The following is a 23,977-nucleotide window of genomic DNA, read 5'->3' as shown; positions in this document are numbered from 1 at the left end:
AACCCCAACCCCCAAGAACCCCCAGTGCACCAACAACCAAGAGAATGAACCCCAACCCCCAAGAACCCCCAGTGCACCAACAACCAAGAAAGAGAATGAACCCCAACCCCCAAGAACCCCCAGTGCACCAACAACCAAGAGAATGAACCCCAACCCCCAAGAACCCCCAGTGCACCAACAACCAAGAGAATGAACCCCAACCCCCAAGAACCCCCAGTGCACCAACAACCAAGAGAATGAACCCCAACCCCCAAGAACCCCCCAGTGCACCAACAACCAAGAGAATGAACCCCAACCCCCAAGAACCCCCAGTGCACCAACAACCAAGAGAATGAACCCCAACCCCCAAGAACCCCCAGTGCACCAACAACCAAGAGATGAACCCCCAAGAAACCCCCAGTGCCCCCAAGAACCCCCAGTGCACCAACAACCAAGAGAATGAACCCCAACCCCAAGAACCCCCAGTGCACCAACAACCAAGAGGATGAACCCCAACCCCCAAGAACCCCCAGTGCACCGACAACCAAGAGAATGAACCCCAACCCCCAAGAGAATCTGAACTAAAGAGAAAAAAGACAAAGACAGAAGAAAACAGGAAAACAACAATGCAAAAACACACAAAAAACAAAGGACAACTAAAATCATAACAGCGATGCCAACTGTATATGTTTGTGTGCATGTCTGGCACTATTACATGTATGTGTGTGTGTTCTTGTATGTGTTTATTTGAATGAGAGTGTGTGTATATTCATGTGTACAAACACCTGCAAGGCATCAGCCTCAGGCAAACCGGCATTAGTTGTAAAAACACGGCCACTTAGTGTCATTCAAACGTACTTTTATAACGTTTTATATCTTTTATCTTTGACCATCATTCTATCTCCCACAGAGCAACTCCACTCCCACTTGTCTCTAGTTCCACATCCCAACCCTCAGCCCCTCCCACTTGTCTCTAGTTCCACATCCCAACCCTCAGCCCCTCCCACTTGTCTCTAGTTCCACATCCCAACCCTCAGCCCCTCCCACTTGTCTCTAGTTCCACATCCCAACCCTCAGCCCCTCCCACTTGTCTCTAGTTCCACATCCCAACCCTCAGCCCCTCCCACTTGTCTCTAGTTCCACATCCCAACCCTCAGCCCCTCCCACTTGTCTCTAGTTCCACATCCCAACCCTCAGCCCCTCCCACTTGTCTCTAGTTCCACATCCCAACCCTCAGCTCCCCTCAGCCCCTCCCACTTGTCTCTAGTTCCACATCCCAACCCTCAGCCCCTCCCACTTGTCTCTAGTTCCACATCCCAACCCTCAGCCCCTCCCACTTGTCTCTAGTTCCACCCTCTTCAGATTTATATGCAGTATATATCTCTCAACTATGCTTTGATGTTTAACGTATAATTTCAATCTATCTAATGGAATAGAATCTACAGATTGCGAGTTGAAGATAAATACTTTTACTAAGAGTATTAGTATATTAGTAATTGACTGACCCGGTCTCTCCAGATCTCCCAACAGTACTATTTCTAGGGTCAATTTTAGATCAATGCTCTGCATTTTCAGCCATTCCTGAACCTGAGACCAGAAACAGGCTACCTGAGGGCAATACCAAAATAAATGGTCTATTGATTCTGTATCCTCACAACAAAATCTGCAGATCTTTGATGGTTTTATGCCCCAAATATTAAACATTTTGTTGGTGGCAAGAATTATGTACATAATCTATCTAGATGTCTATATAATAATTTTAGATGAAAATCACGAAGTCTTGAATCTTGCATGGTTTTATATATCAACTCATACACCCTGTACCATGGAATCAGTACATCAAACATCTCTTCCCAACTATTCTGCAATCTGTATGGCAGTTGTCAACATCCTGGTCCTCAAATGAAACTGGTGTCATTTCCTATTTATGCTGTTTTTATTCCTCTGCCAGTTTTGATCCTTTATATTGGGCAGACAGACCAGTTCCCTGCCTCCTCCAGTTTAGATCCTTTATATTGGGCAGACAGACCAGTTCCCTACCTCCTCCTGTTGCCACCTGCCTCCTGCAGTATTGATCCTTTATATTGGGCAGACAGACCAGTTCCCTACCTCCACCTGCTGCCACCTGCCTCCTCCAGTATTGATCCTTTATATTGGGCAGACAGACCAGTTCCCTACCTCCTCCAGTATCGATCCTTTATATTGGGCAGACAGACCAGTTCCCTACCTCCTCCAGTATTGATCCTTTATATTGGGCAGACAGACCAGTTCCCTACCTCCTCCAGTATCGATCCTTTATATTGGGCAGACAGACCAGTTCCCTACCTCCTCCAGTTTTGGGGTAATGCTGTAATCTATTGGTTGTACTCTTGGATTGAGCAGACCTTTCCTTTTGTACTCTTTGAAGGACATACCTCTACCATTCCAATTTACAATATCATTTTAAGAACAAAATAATTCCCTTTTCAAACATCTTTCCCATAAATACAGGTATTTTATCAACCAGCACATTTGAGTTCAGCCATAATATTTGTTGCTTTTTCCGAATGAGTGATCGTTAGTGGTGTATGTATTTATGTGAGAAGAGTTTCCCAGGTCCGATAGAGACCCGTGTTCCTTAGTCTTCCTTCCCAAACCCCCTTCTCTTCTCTCTGAATCTATCGTGTTATAACCAAACTGTTTTTGTTTAGTCCACTAGGGACGGTATTTACTGTATAATGCTATTATGTATGGTATATTCTGTAATTGTTTAATTAGTTAGTAAATAAATCATTGAGCCAATTAGTGTATGGATGATTCATAGTAGAGGCAGGGTTTGTGCAGAGACTGACGAAGGTAATAATAAGAACTCATTAATAGAAGACTAATTGATCAGATATTAAAATATCTGAAGAGTAATATTAGCAAAATTATGACTCTGTAAACCAACGTTTTCCGCGGTTCCCCCGACTTCCTAGTTAATTAAATTTACATGATTAGTTTAATCACGTAATAATAATTACAGAGAATTGATTTGATAAAACAGTCTTCGCATTTAATGATAAGTCAGAGACACGACAGGGCAGCGCAGCTCTAACCAACATCTCCAGTCTCGTCTCATTGATTGGACTCCAGATTAGCTGACTCCTGACTCCAATTAGCTTTTGCAGAAGTAATTAGCCAAAGGGTTCACATACTTTATCCAACCTACACTGTGAATGTTTAAATGATGTATTCAATATAGACCAGAAAAATACAATAGTCTGTGTGTTATTAGTTTAAGCACACTGTGTTTGTCTATTGTTGTGACTCAGATGAAGGTAAATTACCCCATAATGGCATCACAATACCCCATAATGACATCACAGTACCCCATAATGACATCACAATACCCCATAATGATAATGTGAAAACATGTTTTTTAGAAATTGTTCCAAAAGTATTTCAAATGAAATACAGATACCTAATTAACATAAGTATCCACACCTCTGAGTCAATATGGATATGTGGGTTACAGAGATGATGTAGTCAATAAAAAATGTGTACATCTCTCTCTCTCAATCAATTTGCTTTATTGGCATGACGTAACAATGTACATATTGCCAAACGCTATACTTTGGAAATTAGGTGATTAATTTAATACACTGACATAATTAATAATAATAATAATCAATATTGTCCAGGGGACAAACAGTAACAACAATAATCAAGGGTCCACATTGAATAATAACAATACCCTTCTCAATGGCAAGGCTGTGCTCACTGAGCCTGTACTTTGTTAAGGTTTTTCTAAGGTTTTGATCAGTAACCATGGTCAAATAGTTAGCCACGGTGTACTGTCGATTTAGGGCCAGATAGCACTGCATTTTGCTTTGTGCTTCTGTTTCCCAATAAGCAATGTTGTTTTGTTTTGACTGTGTTGTAATTTGTTTTGATCTGTTTGGATGTTCTGGTCCTGAGACTCCTGGCATTGCAGGGCTTGGTAATGACCAATGCCTCTCCTCTCTCTCTCTCTTCATGGCTCCTCCTTTCCAGATTGACAGCTGCTTACTGGTCTTCAAGCACTAGAAAGAAACAAAGCAACATTACAACACACTGTCATGACGTTGTCCTGTTGGTGAGGTTGATAACCCCCATAAATACATTTCCCTCCTTTTCTCTCTCTCTCTCTACTCTACAGGACTCTCGGAAAAGCCCTTTGTTAACATAGAGAGAGTATGGTAACATCAAAAGGTTGGGGAACGGAACAATATTTTGGTAATCCAAGCAGTTGAAAGTTTCCATTGGTACTTAAAGAATATGACGTCAGATCAGTTGTTTGAGATATTATTACTGATGACAGGACGACATAAACTGTGTCTTGGAAAGTCTACACATTCTAGTTATCAGATTCACATGGAATTGTTGTGCAATTTAAATGTTTAAATATGAAACTATTTGTGAAAAGATTAAATGTAATTTTAGTTTTTGAAGTGAGAGGATTGTTTTCATATGTAAAATATGCTCAATCAGTGACTACGCCCACATGCATAGGCATTGGTTGGAAAGGATGAACCAACCCCTTTTCTAAATTTCTATAAGAGTGACCCAATTCACGGCGAACTAAGCCAACCTCAGTGTGAGCTCTGGTTGCGAATGGTTGAACGACTGCAACCTAACGAAATTAAACCTTGTGTTCCCGATGACGTGAGGACGGATGTCCATACATTTAGAAGGGCGAATTTCAATTTGAATTTGATTACACCAGCCAGAATATAGCATGAGCTTATAGTTTGGCAACTTGGTATGAACTTTGAACTCTTATCCACTAAAGAAGTGATACATCCTAGCCGTTGAGTTAGCAGCAGCAGCAGCTGTAAATGTGGGCTAGGACAGGACGGACAATCTCTTCAGTAAGACAGGGTACTACAACGTATCCATTCTACCACACGACGACAGGGTACTACAACGTATCCATTCTACCACACGACGACACACTACAATGTATCACCCAGAAATATTCTTGAAAGGACAAGGGAGATCTCTGCTATTAATATAAAAGTTTTACCAGGTCTTTAAGAGTTTATTCGGAAGACAACAGCTCTATAAACATTCTTCCGTGGTGCCCCAACTTCCTTACATTACATTTAAATCATTTGTTTAATCAGGTAATATTAATTGCAGAGAATTGATTTTATAAAATAGCATGCCATATCATTTAATCCATAGTAAAGACACGATAACACACACACACACACATAAAGAGAGAGCGACAGAGAGGGGGAGAGAAAGGGGGAGATTGAGAGAGAGATGACAGAGAGAGGGGAGAGAGAAGACAGACGGAGAAAGAGACTCACATGGATTCCAGCTATCAGCTATGTCTGTAAGTTCAAAGGTCTTCATGGAAAAGGTCACGTCTCTCCATTTCCTGTAGTACCTCTGTTGCTCGGTAACACAGTTCTTCACCACAAAGCTCTCTATCTTTAACACAGGCAGATTCTGGGAGACAAAACATTTAAAGATTAACCAACTACATCAGCAAATCAAGTAAGTCCAGTTTAGTGTTTACCTGTATGGACAGGTATGAGGCACTATGCCCCAGTCCAGTCTAGTGTTTACCTGTATGGTCAGGTATGAGGCACTATGCCCCAGTCCAGTCCAGTCTAGTGTTTACCTGTATGGACAGGTATGAGGCACTATGCCCCAGTCCAGTCTAGTGTTTACCTGTATGGTCAGGTATGAGGCACTATGCCCCAGTCCAGTCCAGTCTAGTGTTTACCTGTATGGACAGGTATGAGGCCACTATGTCCCAGTCCAGTCCAGTCTAGTGTTTACCTGTATGGTCAGGTATGAGGCACTATGCCCCAGTCCAGTCCAGTCTAGTGTTTACCTGTATGGTCAGGTATGAGGCACTATGCCCCGGTCCAGTCTAGTGTTTACCTGTATGGTCAGGTATGAGGCACTATGCCCCAGTCCAGTCTAGTGTTTACCTGTATGGTCAGGTATGAGGCACTATGTCCCAGTCCAGTCCAGTCTAGTGTTTACCTGTATGGTCAGGTATGAGGCACTATGCCCCAGTCCAGTCCAGTCTAGTGTTTACCTGTATGGACAGGTATGAGGCACTATGTCCCAGTCCAGTCTAGTGTTTACCTGTATGGACAGGTATGAGGCCACTATGTCCCAGTCCAGTCCAGTCTCAGGTGCACTATTTACCTGTTTATGGTCAGGTATGAGGCACTATGCCCCAGTCCAGTCCAGTCTAGTGTTTACCTGTATGGTCAGGTATGAGGCACTATGCCCCAGTCCAGTCTAGTGTTTACCTGTATGGTCAGGTATGAGGCACTATGCCCCAGTCCAGTCTAGTGTTTACCTGTATGGTCAGGTATGAGGCACTATGTCCCAGTCCAGTCCAGTCTAGTGTTTACCTGTATGGTCAGGTATGAGGCACTATGCCCCAGTCCAGTCCAGTCTAGTGTTTACCTGTATGGACAGGTATGAGGCACTATGTCCCAGTCCAGTCTAGTGTTTACCTGTATGGTCAGGTATGAGGCACTATGCCCCAGTCCAGTCTAGTGTTTACCTGTATGGTCAGGTATGAGGCACTATGCCCCAGTCCAGTCTAGTGTTTACCTGTATGGTCAGGTATGAGGCCACTATGTCCCAGTCCAGTCCAGTCTAGTGTTTACCTGTATGGTCAGGTATGAGGCCACTATGTCCCAGTCCAGTCCAGTCTAGTGTTTACCTGTATGGTCAGGTATGAGGCCACTATGTCCCAGTCCAGTCCAGTCTAGTGTTTACCTGTATGGTCAGGTATGAGGCACTATGCCCCAGTCCAGTCCAGTCTAGTGTTTACCTGTATGGTCAGGTATGAGGCCACTATGTCCCAGTCCAGTCTAGTGTTTACCTGTATGGACAGGTATGAGGCCACTATGTCCCAGTCCAGTCCAGTCTAGTGTTTACCTGTATGGTCAGGTATGAGGCACTATGCCCCAGTCCAGTCTAGTGTTTACCTGTATGGTCAGGTATGAGGCACTATGCCCCAGTCCAGTCTAGTGTTTACCTGTATGGTCAGGTATGAGGCACTATGTCCCAGTCCAGTCCAGTCTAGTGTTTACCTGTATGGTCAGGTATGAGGCACTATGCCCCAGTCCAGTCCAGTCTAGTGTTTACCTGTATGGACAGGTATGAGGCACTATGTCCCAGTCCAGTCTAGTGTTTACCTGTATGGTCAGGTATGAGGCACTATGCCCCAGTCCAGTCCAGTCTAGTGTTTACCTGTATGGTCAGGTATGAGGCACTATGCCCCAGTCCAGTCCAGTCTAGTGTTTACCTGTATGGTCAGGTATGAGGCCACTATGTCCCAGTCCAGTCCAGTCTAGTGTTTACCTGTATGGTCAGGTATGAGGCCACTATGTCCCAGTCCAGTCCAGTCTAGTGTTTACCTGTATGGTCAGGTATGAGGCCACTATGTCCCAGTCCAGTCCAGTCTAGTGTTTACCTGTATGGTCAGGTATGAGGCACTATGCCCCAGTCCAGTCCAGTCTAGTGTTTACCTGTATGGTCAGGTATGAGGCCACTATGTCCCAGTCCAGTCTAGTGTTTACCTGTATGGACAGGTATGAGGCCACTATGTCCCAGTCCAGTCCAGTCTAGTGTTTACCTGTATGGTCAGGTATGAGGCCACTATGTCCCAGTCCAGTCCAGTCTAGTGTTTACCTGTATGGTCAGGTATGAGGCACTATGTCCCAGTCCAGTCCAGTCTAGTGTTTACCTGTATGGTCAGGTATGAGGCCACTATGTCCCAGTCCAGTCCAGTCTAGTGTTTACCTGTATGGTCAGGTATGAGGCACTATGCCCCAGTCCAGTCCAGTCCAGTCTAGTGTTTACCTGTATGGTCAGGTATGAGGCACTATGCCCCAGTCCAGTCCAGTTTAGTGTTTACCTGTATGGACAGGTATGAGGCACTATGCCCCAGTCCAGTCCAGTCTAGTGTTTACCTGTATGGTCAGGTATGAGGCACTATGCCCCAGTCCAGTCCAGTCTAGTGTTTACCTGTATGGTCAGGTATGAGGCACTATGACCCAGTCCAGTCCAGTCTAGTGTTTACCTGTATGGTCAGGTATGAGGCCACTATGTCCCAGTCCAGTCCAGTCTAGTGTTTACCTGTATGGACAGGTATGAGGCACTATGCCCCAGTCCAGTCCAGTCTAGTGTTTACCTGTATGGTCAGGTATGAGGCCACTATGTCCCAGTCCAGTCCAGTCTAGTGTTTACCTGTATGGACAGGTATGAGGCACTATGCCCCAGTCCAGTCCAGTCTAGTGTTTACCTGTATGGACAGGTATGAGGCACTATGCCCCAGTCCAGTCCAGTCTAGTGTTTACCTGTATGGTCAGGTATGAGGCCACTATGTCCCAGTCCAGTCCAGTCTAGTGTTTACCTGTATGGTCAGGTATGAGGCCACTATGTCCCAGTCCAGTCCAGTCTAGTGTTTACCTGTATGGTCAGGTATGAGGCACTATGCCCCAGTCCAGTCCAGTCTAGTGTTTACCTGTATGGTCAGGTATGAGGCACTATGCCCCAGTCCAGTCTAGTGTTTACCTGTATGGACAGGTATGAGGCACTATGCCCCAGTCCAGTCCAGTCTAGTGTTTACCTGTATGGTCAGGTATGAGGCACTATGCCCCAGTCCAGTCCAGTCTAGTGTTTACCTGTGTGGTCAGGTATGAGGCACTATGCCCCAGTCCAGTCCAGTCTAGTGTTTACCTGTATGGTCAGGTATGAGGCCACTATGTCCCAGTCCAGTCCAGTCTAGTGTTTACCTGTATGGACAGGTATGAGGCACTATGCCCCAGTCCAGTCCAGTCTAGTGTTTACCTGTATGGTCAGGTATGAGGCCACTATGTCCCAGTCCAGTCCAGTCTAGTGTTTACCTGTATGGTCAGGTATGAGGCACTATGCCCCAGTCCAGTCCAGTCTAGTGTTTACCTGTATGGTCAGGTATGAGGCACTATGCCCCAGTCCAGTCTAGTGTTTACCTGTATGGACAGGTATGAGGCACTATGCCCCAGTCCAGTCCAGTCTAGTGTTTACCTGTATGGTCAGGTATGAGGCACTATGCCCCAGTCCAGTCCAGTCTAGTGTTTACCTGTGTGGTCAGGTATGAGGCACTATGCCCCAGTCCAGTCCAGTCTAGTGTTTACCTGTATGGTCAGGTATGAGGCCACTATGTCCCAGTCCAGTCCAGTCTAGTGTTTACCTGTATGGACAGGTATGAGGCACTATGCCCCAGTCCAGTCCAGTCCAGTCTAGTGTTTACCTGTATGGACAGGTATGAGGCACTATGCCCCAGTCCAGTCCAGTCTAGTGTTTATCTGTATGGTCAGGTATGAGGCACTATGCCCCAGTCCAGTCTAGTGTTTACCTGTATGGACAGGTATGAGGCTGTGTGGTCAGGTATGAGGCACTATGCCCCAGTCCAGTCCAGTCTAGTGTTTACCTGTATGGTCAGGTATGAGGCACTATGCCCCAGTCCAGTCCAGTCTAGTGTTTACCTGTGTGGTCAGGTATGAGGCACTATGCCCCAGTCCAGTCCAGTCTAGTGTTTACCTGTATGGTCAGGTATGAGGCACTATGCCCCAGTCCAGTCCAGTCTAGTGTTTACCTGTATGGTCAGGTATGAGGCACTATGCCCCAGTCCAGTCCAGTCTAGTGTTTACCTGTGTGGTCAGGTATGAGGCACTATGCCCCAGTCCAGTCCAGTCTAGTGTTTACCTGTATGGTCAGGTATGAGGCCACTATGTCCCAGTCCAGTCCAGTCTAGTGTTTACCTGTATGGACAGGTATGAGGCACTATGCCCCAGTCCAGTCCAGTCTAGTGTTTACCTGTATGGACAGGTATGAGGCACTATGCCCCAGTCCAGTCCAGTCTAGTGTTTATCTGTATGGTCAGGTATGAGGCACTATGCCCCAGTCCAGTCTAGTGTTTACCTGTATGGTCAGGTATGAGGCACTATGCCCCAGTCCAGTCCAGTCTAGTGTTTACCTGTATGGTCAGGTATTAGGCACTATGCCCCAGTCCAGTCTAGTGTTTACCTGTATGGTCAGGTATGAGGCACTATGCCCCAGTCCAGTTTAGTGTTTACCTGTATGGTCAGGTATTAGACACTATGCCCCAGTCCAGTCCAGTCTAGTGTTTACCTGTATGGTCAGGTATGAGGCACTATGCCCCAGTCCAGTCTAGTGTTTACCTGTATGGTCAGGTATTAGGCACTATGCCCCAGTCCAGTTTAGTGTTTACCTGTATGGTCAGGTATTAGGCCACTATGCCCCAGTCCAGTTTAGTGTTTACCTGTATGGTCAGGTATTAGGCACTATGCCCCAGTCCAGTCTAGTGTTTACCTGTATGGTCAGGTAATAGGCCACTATGCCCCAGTCCAGTCTTGTGTTTACCTGTATGGTCAGGTATTAGGCACTATGCCCCAGTCCAGTCTAGTGTTTACCTGTATGGTCAGGTATGAGGCCACTATGCCCCAGTCCAGTCCACAGTGACAGAACAGCTTCCTGGTCTTCACCAGCCCCATGAAACCTGTAGAAGGAGATACTACTTTAGATACTACTTTATTAATCTAGAAAAGACTAGTGTTTTTAACCCCTCTGATATAAACACACCTTTGGGTTTAGGGTGAGGTTCTGTTCGAGCTCGAGAGAACAGAGTGGGGTCCAAAACGATGTGGTGAGAATCCTGGAGAGAGGGGAGGGGAGAGGGGGAGAGAGGGGAGGGGAGGGGAGTGGAGAGGAGAGGGAGAGAGAGGGAGAGAGGGGAGAGGGAGAGAGTGGGGAGGGGAGAGGGAGAGAGAGGGGGAGAAATGGGGAGAGAGGGAGAGGAGGGGAAAGGAAAGAGACAAGAGAACTCTACACAGTGAGTTTCCAAAACATTAGGAACATCTTTCTAATATTGAATAGCACTCTCAAAACATTAGGAACATCTTTCTAATATTGAATAGCACTCTCAAAACATTAGGAACATCTTTCTAATATTGAATAGCACCGTCAAAACATTAGGAACATCTTTCTAATATTGAATAGCACCCTCCCCCCCTCAGAACAGCCACAATTCGTCAGGGCTTGGAAAGTGTGCCCATGTTGACTCCAATGCTTCCCACAGTTGTGTCCAGTTAGCTGGATGTCCGTTGGGTGGTGGCCCATTCTTAACACACTCGGGAAACTGTTGAGCATGAACACCCAGCAGCATTGCAGTTCTTGACACAAACCGGTGCACCTGGCACCTACTACCCTTACCAAATCCTGTTCAAAAGCACTTCAATATTTTGTCTTGCCCATTCACCCTCTGAATGGCACACACACACAATCCATGTCTCAATTTGAGAAATCTGTGTGTGTGTGTGTGTGTGTCTTGTGTGTGTGTCTGTGTGTGTGTGTGTTTCTGTGTGTCTGTGTGTGTGTATGTGTGTGTGTGTGTGTGTGTGTGTGTGTGTGTGTGTGTGTGTGTGTGTGTGTGTGTGTGTGTGTGTGTGTGTGTGTGTGTGTGTGTGTGTGTGTGTGTGTGTGTGTGTGTGTGTGTGTGTGTGTGTGTGTGTGTGTGTAGCTACCTGCAGTACTCTGATGTCGTCTGTGTAACAGCTGTGTTTTTTACACTTGGAGCAGAGGAGCTGGTAGCTGCCTTCAGTCCGGGGTCTCTCTGGTACCATCTTCACCATGTCACGACACACCTTGTCCCCACGCTGAAACACCTCCATCTGGCACCGGGACACACACACACACACACCGGGACGGACACACACACCGGGACGGACACACAGACACACACACACCGGGACGGACACACACACACCGGGACGGACACACACACCGGGACGACACACACACACCGGGACGACACACACACACCGGGACGCACACACACACACCGGGACGGACACACACACCGGGACGGACACACACACACACACACACACACACACACACACACACACACACACACACACACACACACACACACACACACACACACACACACACACACACACACACACACACACACACACACACACACACACACACACACACACACACACACACACACCGGGACGGACACACACAGACAGACACACACCTTGAAACATTTGTATCTCAGTGACTGTGTGTGTGTAACTGTGTGTGTGTGTGTGTGTGTGTGTGTGTGTGTGTGTGTGTGTGTGTGTGTGTGTGTGTGTGTGTGTGTGTGTGTGTGTGTGTGTGTGTGTAACTGTGTGTGTGTGTGCCCACCTTGCGGTGCATCTCAGTAGGTGTGTCCTGTAGGTTTCTGATGGCCCTCTCTACAATCTTCTCCTTCTCCATGTTATGGTTCTCTTTATCAATCCTGTCCTTTTTATCAGACACCAAGATACACTTGCTGCCCTGGGCCCTGCCGCGACCTGACACACACACACACACACACACACACACACACACACACACACACACACACACACACACACACACACACACACACACACACACACACACACACACACACACACACACACACACACACACACACACACACACACACACACACACACACACACACACACACACACATTATAGCATCATATCACCAGGATACTGCCCTGAAACACATCATTATAACATGACTGATTGACTGGCTAGCTGGTTGATTGACTGAATGGCTGGTTGATTGACTGACTGGCTGACTGGTTGATTGACTGACTGGCTGACTGGTTGATTGACTGACTGGCTGACTGGTTGATTGACTGACTGGCTGACTGGTTGATTGACTGACTGGCTGATTGACTGACTGGCTGACTGGTTGACTGACTGGCTGACTGGTTGATTGACTGGCTGACTGGTTGATTGACTGGCTGGCTGACTGGTTGATTGATTGGCTGACTGGTTGATTGACTGACTGGCTGGTTGATTGACTGACTGGCTGACTGGTTGACTGACTGGCTGACTGGTTGATTGACCGACTGGCTGATTGACTGACTGGCTGACTGATTGATTGATTGACTGGCTGACTGGTTAATTGACTGACTGGCTGATTGACTGACTGGTTGATTGACTGACTGGCTGACTGGTTGATTGACTGACTGGCTGGCTGATTGACTGGCTGGTTGATTGACTGACTGGCTGACTGGTTGATTGACTGACTGGCTGGCTGACTGGTTGATTGACTGGCTGGCTGACTGGTTGATTGACTGGTTGATTGACTGACTGGCTGGCTGGTTGATTGACTGGTTGATTGACTGACTGGTTGATTGACTGACTGGCTGGCTGACTGGTTGATTGACTGACTGGCTGGCTGACTGGTTGATTGACTGGCTGGCTGACTGGTTGATTGACTGACTGGTTGATTGACTGACTGGTTGATTGACTGACTGATTGATTGACTGACTGGTTGATTGATGAATTTACTGACTGACTGAATGGCCGGCTTACTGACTGGTTGATTGACTAGCTGACTAGCTGATTGACTGACTGGATTGACTGACTGGCTGACTGGTTGATTGACTGGCTGGCTGACTGGTTGATTGACTGGCTGGCTGACTGGTTGATTGACTGGCTGGCTGACTGGTTGATTGACTGGCTGGCTGACTGGTTGATTGACTGGTTGATTGACTGACTGGCTGGCTGGTTGATTGACTGGTTGATTGACTGACTGGTTGACTGACTGAATGGCCGGCTTACTGACTGGATTGACTGACTAGCTGACTGGTTGATTGACTGACTGGCTGACTGGTTGAGTAATTGATTGATGCATTGATTGATTACCTCTGACTTGGACCATCTTGACCACATTGCCAACGTATTCGTACATCAATACCAGGTTGCATTGTGGGATATCGATGCCCTCGTCGGCCACCGAGGTAGCGATCAGGATCTTGCTTTGATTGTCAAAACTCTTAAAGGAATCCAGCACACCTTTCTTAGAGTTCAGCGTCATGCCTGGAGGGGAACAATAAAGCTCATTCAAATCAATTGGATTCAAATTAAAAAATAAAAAACAGGGAGAGGAACACGTACCTGAGCCAGTCAGCTGGCTGGACTTGCGTCCTCTCCCAATCAGTACTCCTGGTTTCAGGAACTTCAGAGAGTCAGACTCCTCCATCCAGCTCTTCAAGGCCTAGTCACGAGGAGACACACAGACCACAGGGGGTTGGTGGCACCTTAATTGGGGAGGACGGGCTCGTGGTAATGACTGGAGTCAGTGGAATGGTATCAAATACATCAAACACATGGTTTCCATGGTTTCCATGGTTTCGATGCCATTCCAATGGCTCCGTTCTGGCCATATAATGAGCCGTCCTCCCCTCACCAGCCTCCACTGACACCGACACACATCACACACACATCACACACACATCACACACACATCACATCACACACACATCACACACACATCACACACACATCACACACACATCACATCACACACACATCACACACACATCACACACACATCACACACACATCACACACACATCACACACACATCACACACACATCACACACACATCACACACACACACACACATCACATAACTGGATTGAAAAGAAAAAAACTGAGTGCCACAAACATACACACTTATATATAAATACACATATATTATATATATATAAATACACATATATTATATATATATAAATACACATATATTATATATATATAAATACACATATATTATATATATATAAATACACATATATTATATATATATAAATACACATATATTATATATATATAAATACACATATATTATATATATATAAATACACATATATTATATATATATAAATACACATATATTATATATATATAAATACACATATATTATATATATATAAATACACATATATTATATATATATAAATACACATATATTATATATATATAAATACACATATATTATATATATATAAATATATATTATATATATATAAATACACATATATTATATATATAAATACACATATATTATATATATATAAATACACATATATTATATATATATAAATACACATATATTATATATATATAAATACACATATATTATATATATATAAATACACATATATTATATATATATAAATACACATATATTATATATATATAAATACACATATATTATATATATATAAATACACACACATACACATATTTATATATATACAAATACACACACATACACATATATTATATATATATAAATACACATACATACACATATATTATATATATATAAATACACACACATACACATATATTATATATATATAAATACACACACATACACATATATTATATATATATAAATACACATACATACACATATATTATATATATATAAATACACACACATACACATATATTATATATATATAAATACACACACACATATATTATATATATATAAATACACATACATACACATATATTATATATACACATATATTATATATATATAAATACACATACACACACATATATTATATATATATAAATACACACACACATACACATATTATATACATACACATATATTATATATATATAAATACACATACACACACATATATTATATATATATAAATACACACACACACATACACATATTATATATATACACATATATTATATATATAAATAAATAAATACACACACACACATATATTATATATATATAAATACACATACACACACATATATTATATATATATAAATACACACACACACATACACATATTATATATATACACATATATTATATATATAAATAAATACACACACACACATATATTATATATATATAAATACACACACACATACACATATTATATATATATAAATACACACACACACATACACATATTATATATATACACATATATTATATATATAAATAAATAAATAAATAAACACACACACACACACACACACACACACACACATATATTATATATATATACACAAACATACATACACATATTATATATATACACATATATTATTATATATAAATAAATAAATACACACACACACATATTATATATATATAAATACACACACACACACACACACACACACACACACACACACACACACACACACACACACACACACACACACACACACACACACACACACACACACACACACACACACACACACACACACACACACACACACACACACCCTTACGTCTGCGAGGGCCCGTGTCCTAACGAACAGCACAGACTTGGTCTCATCATTCTGTCGATACTGTTCCTCGAGGATGTATTGTAACGTGTCTAATTTAGGATTCTCCTTCTGCCCCCCGCTGGACAAACTTCGCAGTACACCCTGCTGACCTGAAGGAAGGAGGACCCCATATTTACCAAGTAAGAGAAGCTCGTTGGAAAAGAAGGACCCCTAAAAGGGCAGGGAAAATCCCCCCAAAAAACAGACCAGTGTTTTTCTGCTTTCAAAACGGCCACTGCGTTGTCTTTTTTTAGTTGACATTTTAACTGAAATGAAACAGTAATTTACTGACTGTGAATATTCTGAACCATGGCTGTAGAAGCTTCCTAATATAACCCAGTCGGTTGGCCCACTGAACTAGAATGAACAGAACGGGCCAGGAACATCCTTCTGGTTGTGACGGTGACCCTACCATCGAAGTAAGCGGTGAGTTGTCTCTCCGTCTCGTCGTGACCTGCGTTCTTCACCTGCTGTATGAAAGATGACAGGTACTCTAGCGCATCCTTAGTCCTGGCATCCTCGTTGATGATCAACGCATCGTTGTACTTCTACAGGGTGATGGAGGGAGGTACGGGGAGGGAGAGAGGTACGGAGAGGGAGAGAGGGAGAGAGGTACGGAGAGGGAGAGAGGTACAGAGAGGGAGAGAGGGAGAGAGGTACGGAGAGGGAGAGAGGGAGAGAGGTACGGGGATGGAGAGAGGTACGGAGAGGGAGAGAGGTACGGAGAGGGAGAGAGGTACGGAGAGGGAGAGAGGTACGGAGAGGGAGAGAGGTACAGAGAGGGAGAGAGGGAGAGAGGTACGGAGAGGGAGAGAGGTACAGAGAGGGAGTGAGGTACAGAGAGGGAGAGAGGTACGGGGAGTGAGAGAGGTACGGAGAGGGAGAGAGGGAGAGAGGTACGGAGAGGGAGAGAGGGAGAGAGGTACGGAGAGGGAGAGAGGGAGAGAGGTACGGAGAGGGAGAGAGGTACGGAGAGGGAGAGAGGTACAGAGAGGGAGAGAGGGAGAGAGGTACAGAGAGGGAGAGAGGGAGAGAGGTACGGAGAGGGAGAGAGGTACAGAGAGGGAGAGAGGGAGAGAGGGAGAGAGGTAAAGAGTGGGAGAGAGGGAGAGAGGTACGGAGAGGGAGAGAGAGAGAGAGAGAGAGAGACAGAGAGAGACAGAGAGAGAGAGAGAGAGACAGAGAGAGAGAGAGGTACAGAGAGGGAGAGAGGGAGAGAGGTACGGAGAGGAGAGAGAGAGAGAGAGAGAGAGAGAGAGAGAGAGAGAGAGAGAGAGAGAGAGAGAGAGAGAGAGAGAGAGAGACAGAGAGAGACAGAGAGGAGAGAGGTACAGAGAGAGGGAGAGAGGGAGAGAGGTACGGAGAGGAGAGAGAGAGAGAGAGAGAGAGAGAGAGAGAGAGAGAGAGAGAGAGAGAGAGAGAGAGAGAGAGAGAGACAGAGAGAGAGAGAGAGAGAGAGAGGGAGAGAGAGAGAGAGAGAGAGAGAGAGAGAGAGAGAGAGAGAGAGAGAGAGAGAGAGACAGAGAGAGAGAGAGAGACAGACAGAAGGAGAGGTGGGATGATGAGTCCATTTCTTTTTGGTATTTACATTCCTGAGTTGTTTAGGTATAGTGTGTAGTGTAGTGTGTGTAGTGTATAGTGTGTAGTGTGTAGTGTATAGTGTCTAGTGCATAGTGTATAGTGTATAGTGTATAGTGCATAGTGTATAGTGTGTAGTGTGTAGTGTATAGTGTGTAGTGTGTAGTGTATAGTGTATAGCGTATAGCGTGTAGCGTGTAGCGTATAGTGTATAGTGTATAGTGTATAGTGTATAGTGTGTAGTGTAGTGTGAACTCTACCCTCAGGTGCTCAGTGTAGTTGTACAGAGCCCAACAGACTAGTGTGTAGTGTATAGTGTATTGTGTATAGTGTGTAGTGTATAGTGTATAGTGCATAGTGTATAGTGTGTAGTGTATAGTGTATAGTGTATAGTGTGTAGTGTGTAGTGTGTAGTGTATAGTGTATAGTGTGTAGTGTGTAGTGTATAGTGTGTAGTGTGTAGTGTGTAGTGTGTAGTGTGTAGTGTGTACTCTACCCTCAGGTGCTCAGTGTAGTTGTACAGAGCCCAACAGCCTAGTGTGTAGTGTGTAGTGTATAGTGTATAGTGTGTAGTGTATAGTGTGTAGTGTATAGTGCATAGTGTATAGTGTATAGTGTGTAGTGTGTACTCTACCCTCAGGTGCTCAGTGTAGTTGTACAGAGCCCTACAGACTAGTGTGTAGTGTATAGTGTATAGAGTATAGTGTATAGTGTGTAGTGCGTAGTGTGTAGTGTGTAGTGTGTACTCTACCCTCAGGTGCTCAGTGTAGTTGTACAGAGCCCTACAGACTCTACTCTCCTCCTCCTGGTCTTTCAGCTGTAGAACTCTGCATTTCTTCTGAACATCAACGATCCACTGTTCATACTTCTGACTGCCGTAGTCACGATTCTCTATGGATGACAAGGACTCTGGAGAGAGAGAGAGAGAGAGAGAGAGAGAGACAGAGAGAGAGACAGAGAGAGAGAGAGAGAGAGAGAGAGAGAGAGAGAGAGAGAGAGAGACAGAGAGAGAGAGAGAGAGAGAGAGAGAGAGAGAGAGAGAGAGAGAGAGAGAGAGAGAGAGAGAGAGAGAGAGAGAGAGAGAGAGAGAGAGAGAGACAGAGAGAGAGAGAGAGAGAGAGAGAGAGAGAGAGAGAGAGAGAGAGAGAGAGAGAGAGAGAGAGAGAGAGACAGAGAGACAGAGAGACAGAGCAGAGCGACAGAGAGAGAGAAAGAACAAGAGAGAGAACGAGAGAGAGACAGAGTGACAGATAGAGAGAGAGAGAGAGAGGAGGGGGATGAGGTGTGTGTCCTGGATGTACAGTATGTTTCTTTGTGTGTGTGTGTGTGTGTGTGTGTGACCAGTATTACCTATGTTGTAGACAGTCTTGGCCAGTCCTTCTATCTTAGCCATGATGTCATGAATGATTCTGATGAAAGGGTCATTGTGTCTCTTCTGGACCAGGAAGAACTCTGTTAGGAGACAACAGCCAGACCATTCCAGACTCAATTAATCAATCAATCAGTCAGCCAGACCATTCCAGACTCAATTAATCAATCAACCAGTCAGCCAGACCATTCCAGACTCAATTAATCAATCAACCAGTCAGCCAGACCATTCCAGACTCAATTAATCAATCAACCAGTCAGCCAGACCATTCCAGACTCAATTAATCAATCAACCAGTCAGCCAGACCATTCAAGACTCAATTAATCAATCAACCAGTCAGCCAGACCATTCAAGACTCAATTAATCAATCAACCAGTCAGCCAGACCATTCAAGACTCAATTAATCAATCAACCAGTCAGCCAGACCATTCAAGACTCAATTAATCAATCAACCAGTCAGCCAGACCATTCCAGACTCAATTAATCAATCAACCAGTCAGCCAGACCATTCCAGACTCAATTAATCAATCAACCAGTCAGCCAGACCATTCCAGACTCAATTAATCAATCAACCAGTCAGCCAGACCATTCCAGACTCAATTAATCAATCAACCAGTCAGCCAGACCATTCCAGACTCAATTAATCAACCAATCAACCAGACCATTCCAGACTCAATTAATCAATCAACCAGTCACACAGACCATTCCAGACTCAATTAATCAATCAACCAGTCAGCCAGACCAGAGTGGCTTTAGGTTTTTAATGAAGGAGTACCTTTGTCAGGTGTGTGTACCTTTGTCAGGTGTGTGTACCTTTGTCAGGTGTGTATACCTTTTTCAGGTGTGTATACCTTTGTCAGATACACCTTTGTCAGGTGTGTGTACCTTTGTCAGGTGTGTGTACCTTTGTCAGGTGTGTGTACCTTTGTCAGGTGTGTGTACCTTTGTCAGGTGTGTATACCTTTGTCAGGTGTGTATACCTTTGTCAGGTGTGTATACCTTTGTCAGGTGTGTATACCTTTGTCAGGTGTGTGTACCTTTGTCAGGTGTGTGTACCTTTGTCAGGTGTGTGTACCTTTGTCAGGTGTGTGCACGTAGGACTGTAGCTCGTCAGTGTTTGTGTGTATGGTGGAGATGATGCGGCTGTCCAGACTGGCACACAGCTGACAGATGTTGTTCTCAGCCTCTGATTGGTTCTTGAACGAGCCAATCCCCACTGAGGCCGTCAGACCCACAATCTAGTGGAGAGTAGAGGTGGAGGGGAGAGTAGAGGAGGAGGGGAGATGAGAGGAGGAGGTGAGATGAGGAGGAGGGGAGATGAGAGGAGAAAAGGAGAGTAGGGTAGAGGAGGAGGAAAGGAGAGGAGGAGGGGAGATGAGAGGAGGAAAGGAGAGGAGGGGAAAGGTGAGGAGAGGAGGAGGAGAGAGGAGGGGGGAAGGGAGAGGAGGAGGAGAGAGGAGGGTAGAGGAAGGGGGAAGGGAGAGGAGGAAAGGAGAGGAGGGGAAGGGTGAGGAGAGGAGGAGGAGAGAGGAGGGTAGAGGAGGGGGAAGGGAGAGGAGGAGGAGAGAGGAGGGTAGAGGAGGGGGAAGGCAGAGGAGGAAAGGAGAGGAGAGGAGGAGGAGAGAGGAGGGTTGAGGAGGGGGAAGGGAGAGGAGGAGGAGAGAGGAGGGTAGAGGAGGGGGAAGGCAGAGGAGGAAAGGAGAGGAGAGGAGGAGGAGAGAGGAGGGTTGAGGAGGGGGAAGGGAGAGGAGGAGGAGAGAGGAGGGTAGAGGAGGGGGAAGGGAGAGGAGGGGGGGGGCAATAGAACATAATCATTGTTCATCATCATTATCATGACAGACAGTAGCAGTACAGGTATGTGTTTCTGTGACTCTACCTGGGGCAGGTGTTGTCCGTTCTGCTCCGTGCTGAGCTTGGCATCCAGGTATGACGTCATGATGATGTTATAGGGGTGTTTCCCTGTGGTGTTGTGACACTCATCTAGAATCAACAGAGAGAAGCAGGAGAGAGAGGGAACCTCCCCTTGGGCCATGGCATTCACCTAGAGAGAGAGACAGGGAGGGAGGGAGGGTAGGGAGAGAAGAGAGGGGAAGAGAGGGGAAGAGAGGGGGAAGGAGGGGAAGAGAGGGGAAGGGAGAGGAGAGAGGAGAGAGAGAGAGAGAGAGAGAGAGAGAGAGAGAGAGAGAGAGAGAGAGAGAGAGAGAGAGAGAGAGAGAGAGAGAGAGAGAGAGGGATAGAGAGAGACAGAGAAAGAGAGGAGGGTAGGGAGAGAAGAGAGGGGAGAGGAGGGGAGAGAGAGAGAGGAGAGAGAGAGAGAGAGGGAGCGAGAGAGAGAGAGAAAGAGGGATAGAGAGAGACAGAGAAAGAGAGGAGGGTAGGGAGCGGGAGAGAGAAGAGGAGAGCAGGGTAGAGAGTGAGAGGGAGGGAAAGAGAGAGGAGATCAGGGGGGAGAGAGAGAGAGAGAGAGAGAGAGAGAGAGGGGGGCAGTTAGGGAGAGGAAAGAGGGTAGTGAGAGAGAGAGAACAGTAAGATAAGGTGAGGCTGAGGTTCTGAGAGTTGCATTTGCCTGTACTGGATGATCACTGTCATAGCAGACACATACAAACAGCATGATCACTGTCATAGCAGACACATACAAACAGCATGATCACTGTCATAGCAGCCACATACAAACAGCATGATCACTGTCATAGCAGACACATACAAACAGCATGATCACTGTCATAGCAGCCACATACAAACAGCATGATCACTGTCATAGCAGACACATACAAACAGCATGATCACTGTCATAGCAGACACATACAAACAGCATGATCACTGTCATAGCAGACACATACAAACAGCATGATCACTGTCATAGCAGCCATCATACAAACAGCATGATCACTGTCATAGCAGACACATACAAACAGCATGACCACTGTCATAGCAGACACATACAAACAGCATGACCACTGTCATAGCAGACACATACAAACAGCATGATCACTGTCATAGCAGACACATACAAACAGCATGACCACTGTCATAGCAGACACATACAAACAGCATGACCACTGTCATAGCAGACACATACAAACAGCATGATCACTGTCATAGCAGACACATACAAACAGCATGATCACTGTCATAGCAGACACATACAAACAGCATGATCACTGTCATAGCAGCCATCATACAAACAGCATGATCACTGTCATAGCAGACACATACAAACAGCATGATCACTGTCATAGCAGACACATACAAACAGCATGATCACTGTCATGGCAGACACATACAAACAGCATGATCACTGTCATAGCAGACACATACAAACAGCATGACCACTGTCATAGCAGACACATACAAACAGCATGACCACTGTCATAGCAGACACATACAAACAGCATGACCACTGTCATAGAAGCCATCATACAAACAGCATGACCACTGTCATAGCATGACCACTGTCATAGCAGCCATCATACAAACAGCATGACCACTGTCATAGCAGACACATACAAACAGCATGACCACTGTCATAGCAGACACATACAAACAGCATGACCACTGTCATAGAAGCCATCATACAAACAGCATGACCACTGTCATAGCAGCCACATACAATCAGCATGACCACTGTCATAGCAGACACATACAAACAGCATGACCACTGTCATAGAAGCCATCATACAAACAGCATGACCACTGTCATAGCAGCCACATACAAACAGCATGATCACTGTCATAGCAGACACATACAAACAGCATGACCACTGTCATAGCAGACACATACAAACAGCATGATCACTGTCATAGCAGACACATACAAACAGCATGACCACTGTCATAGCAGACACATACAAACAGCATGACCACTGTCATAGCAGACACATACAAACAGCATGATCACTGTCATAGCAGACACATACAAACAGCATGATCACTGTCATAGCAGACACATACAAACAGCATGATCACTGTCATAGCAGCCACATACAAACAGCATGATCACTGTCATAGCAGACACATACAAACAGCATGATCACTGTCATAGCAGCCATCATACAAACAGCATGATCACTGTCATAGCATGATCACTGTCATAGCAGACACACACAAACAGCATGATCACTATCATAGCAGACACATACTAACAGCATGACCACTGTCATAGCAGCCACATACAAACAGCATGACCACTGTCATAGCAGACACATACAAACAGCATGATCACTGTCATAGCAGACACATACAAACAGCATGATCACTGTCATAGCAGACACATACTAACAGCATGATCACTGTCATAGCAGACACATACAAACAGCATGACCACTGTCATAGCAGACACATACAAACAGCATGATCACTGTCATAGCAGCCACATACAAACAGCATGATCACTGTCATAGCAGACACATACAAACAGCATGATCACTGTCATAGCAGACACATACAAACAGCATGATCACTGTCATAGCAGCCACATACAAACAGCATGACCACTGTCATAGCAGACACATACAAACAGCATTACCACTGTCATTGCAGCCACATACAAACAGCATGATCACTGTCATAGCAGCCACATACAAACAGCATGACCACTGTCATAGCAGACACATACAAACAGCATGACCACTGTCATAGAAGCCATCATACAAACAGCATGACCACTGTCATAGCAGCCACATACAATCAGCATGACCACTGTCATAGCAGACACATACAAACAGCATGATCACTGTCATAGCAGCCATCATACAAACAGCATGATCACTGTCATAGCATGATCACTGTCATAGCAGACACACACAAACAGCATGATCACTGTCATAGCAGAC

The 23,977-nt window shown here is 44.9% G+C and overlaps 1 protein-coding gene and 1 long non-coding RNA gene across 6 annotated transcripts in view; both read right to left on the bottom strand.

Annotated features, from left to right (window-relative positions):
- Positions 1-3,507: 3,507 nt before the first annotated feature.
- The window catches only part of ddx58 (DEAD (Asp-Glu-Ala-Asp) box polypeptide 58), a 62,087-nt gene continuing 41,617 nt past the window's right edge, over positions 3,508-23,977 (bottom strand). For all 4 annotated transcript variants that reach the window (XM_046318519.1, XM_046318520.1, XM_046318521.1 and 1 more), the window contains 14 exons: positions 21,022-21,186; positions 20,221-20,383; positions 19,127-19,228; positions 18,528-18,685; positions 16,611-16,746; positions 16,160-16,308; positions 13,984-14,083; positions 13,732-13,905; positions 12,226-12,374; positions 11,550-11,696; positions 10,609-10,681; positions 10,440-10,525; positions 5,295-5,436; positions 3,508-4,022 (listed from right to left, as the gene is read on the bottom strand). In XM_046318519.1, coding sequence (XP_046174475.1) covers positions 4,006-4,022; positions 5,295-5,436; positions 10,440-10,525; positions 10,609-10,681; positions 11,550-11,696; positions 12,226-12,374; positions 13,732-13,905; positions 13,984-14,083; positions 16,160-16,308; positions 16,611-16,746; positions 18,528-18,685; positions 19,127-19,228; positions 20,221-20,383; positions 21,022-21,186 — 1,761 coding nt within the window. In that variant the 3' untranslated portion in view covers positions 3,508-4,005. The remainder of the gene's footprint in view (positions 4,023-5,294; positions 5,437-10,439; positions 10,526-10,608; positions 10,682-11,549; positions 11,697-12,225; positions 12,375-13,731; positions 13,906-13,983; positions 14,084-16,159; positions 16,309-16,610; positions 16,747-18,527; positions 18,686-19,126; positions 19,229-20,220; positions 20,384-21,021; positions 21,187-23,977) is intronic.
- Positions 5,860-9,234, bottom strand: LOC124007772. Of its 2 annotated transcripts, XR_006834004.1 has the most exons (3): positions 6,736-9,234; positions 6,208-6,567; positions 5,860-5,927 (listed from the first exon to the last, which is right to left on the bottom strand). It is a non-coding gene; the product is annotated as an uncharacterized LOC124007772 (long non-coding RNA). The 2 variants fall into 2 exon arrangements; XR_006834003.1 differs by lacking the exon at positions 5,860-5,927 and having other exon boundaries at positions 6,150-6,567.

This window comes from Oncorhynchus gorbuscha, linkage group LG21, assembly GCF_021184085.1.
Source record: "Oncorhynchus gorbuscha isolate QuinsamMale2020 ecotype Even-year linkage group LG21, OgorEven_v1.0, whole genome shotgun sequence".
Lineage (NCBI taxonomy): Eukaryota > Metazoa > Chordata > Actinopteri > Salmoniformes > Salmonidae > Oncorhynchus > Oncorhynchus gorbuscha.
This window is presented reverse-complemented; position numbering and strand designations above follow the sequence as displayed.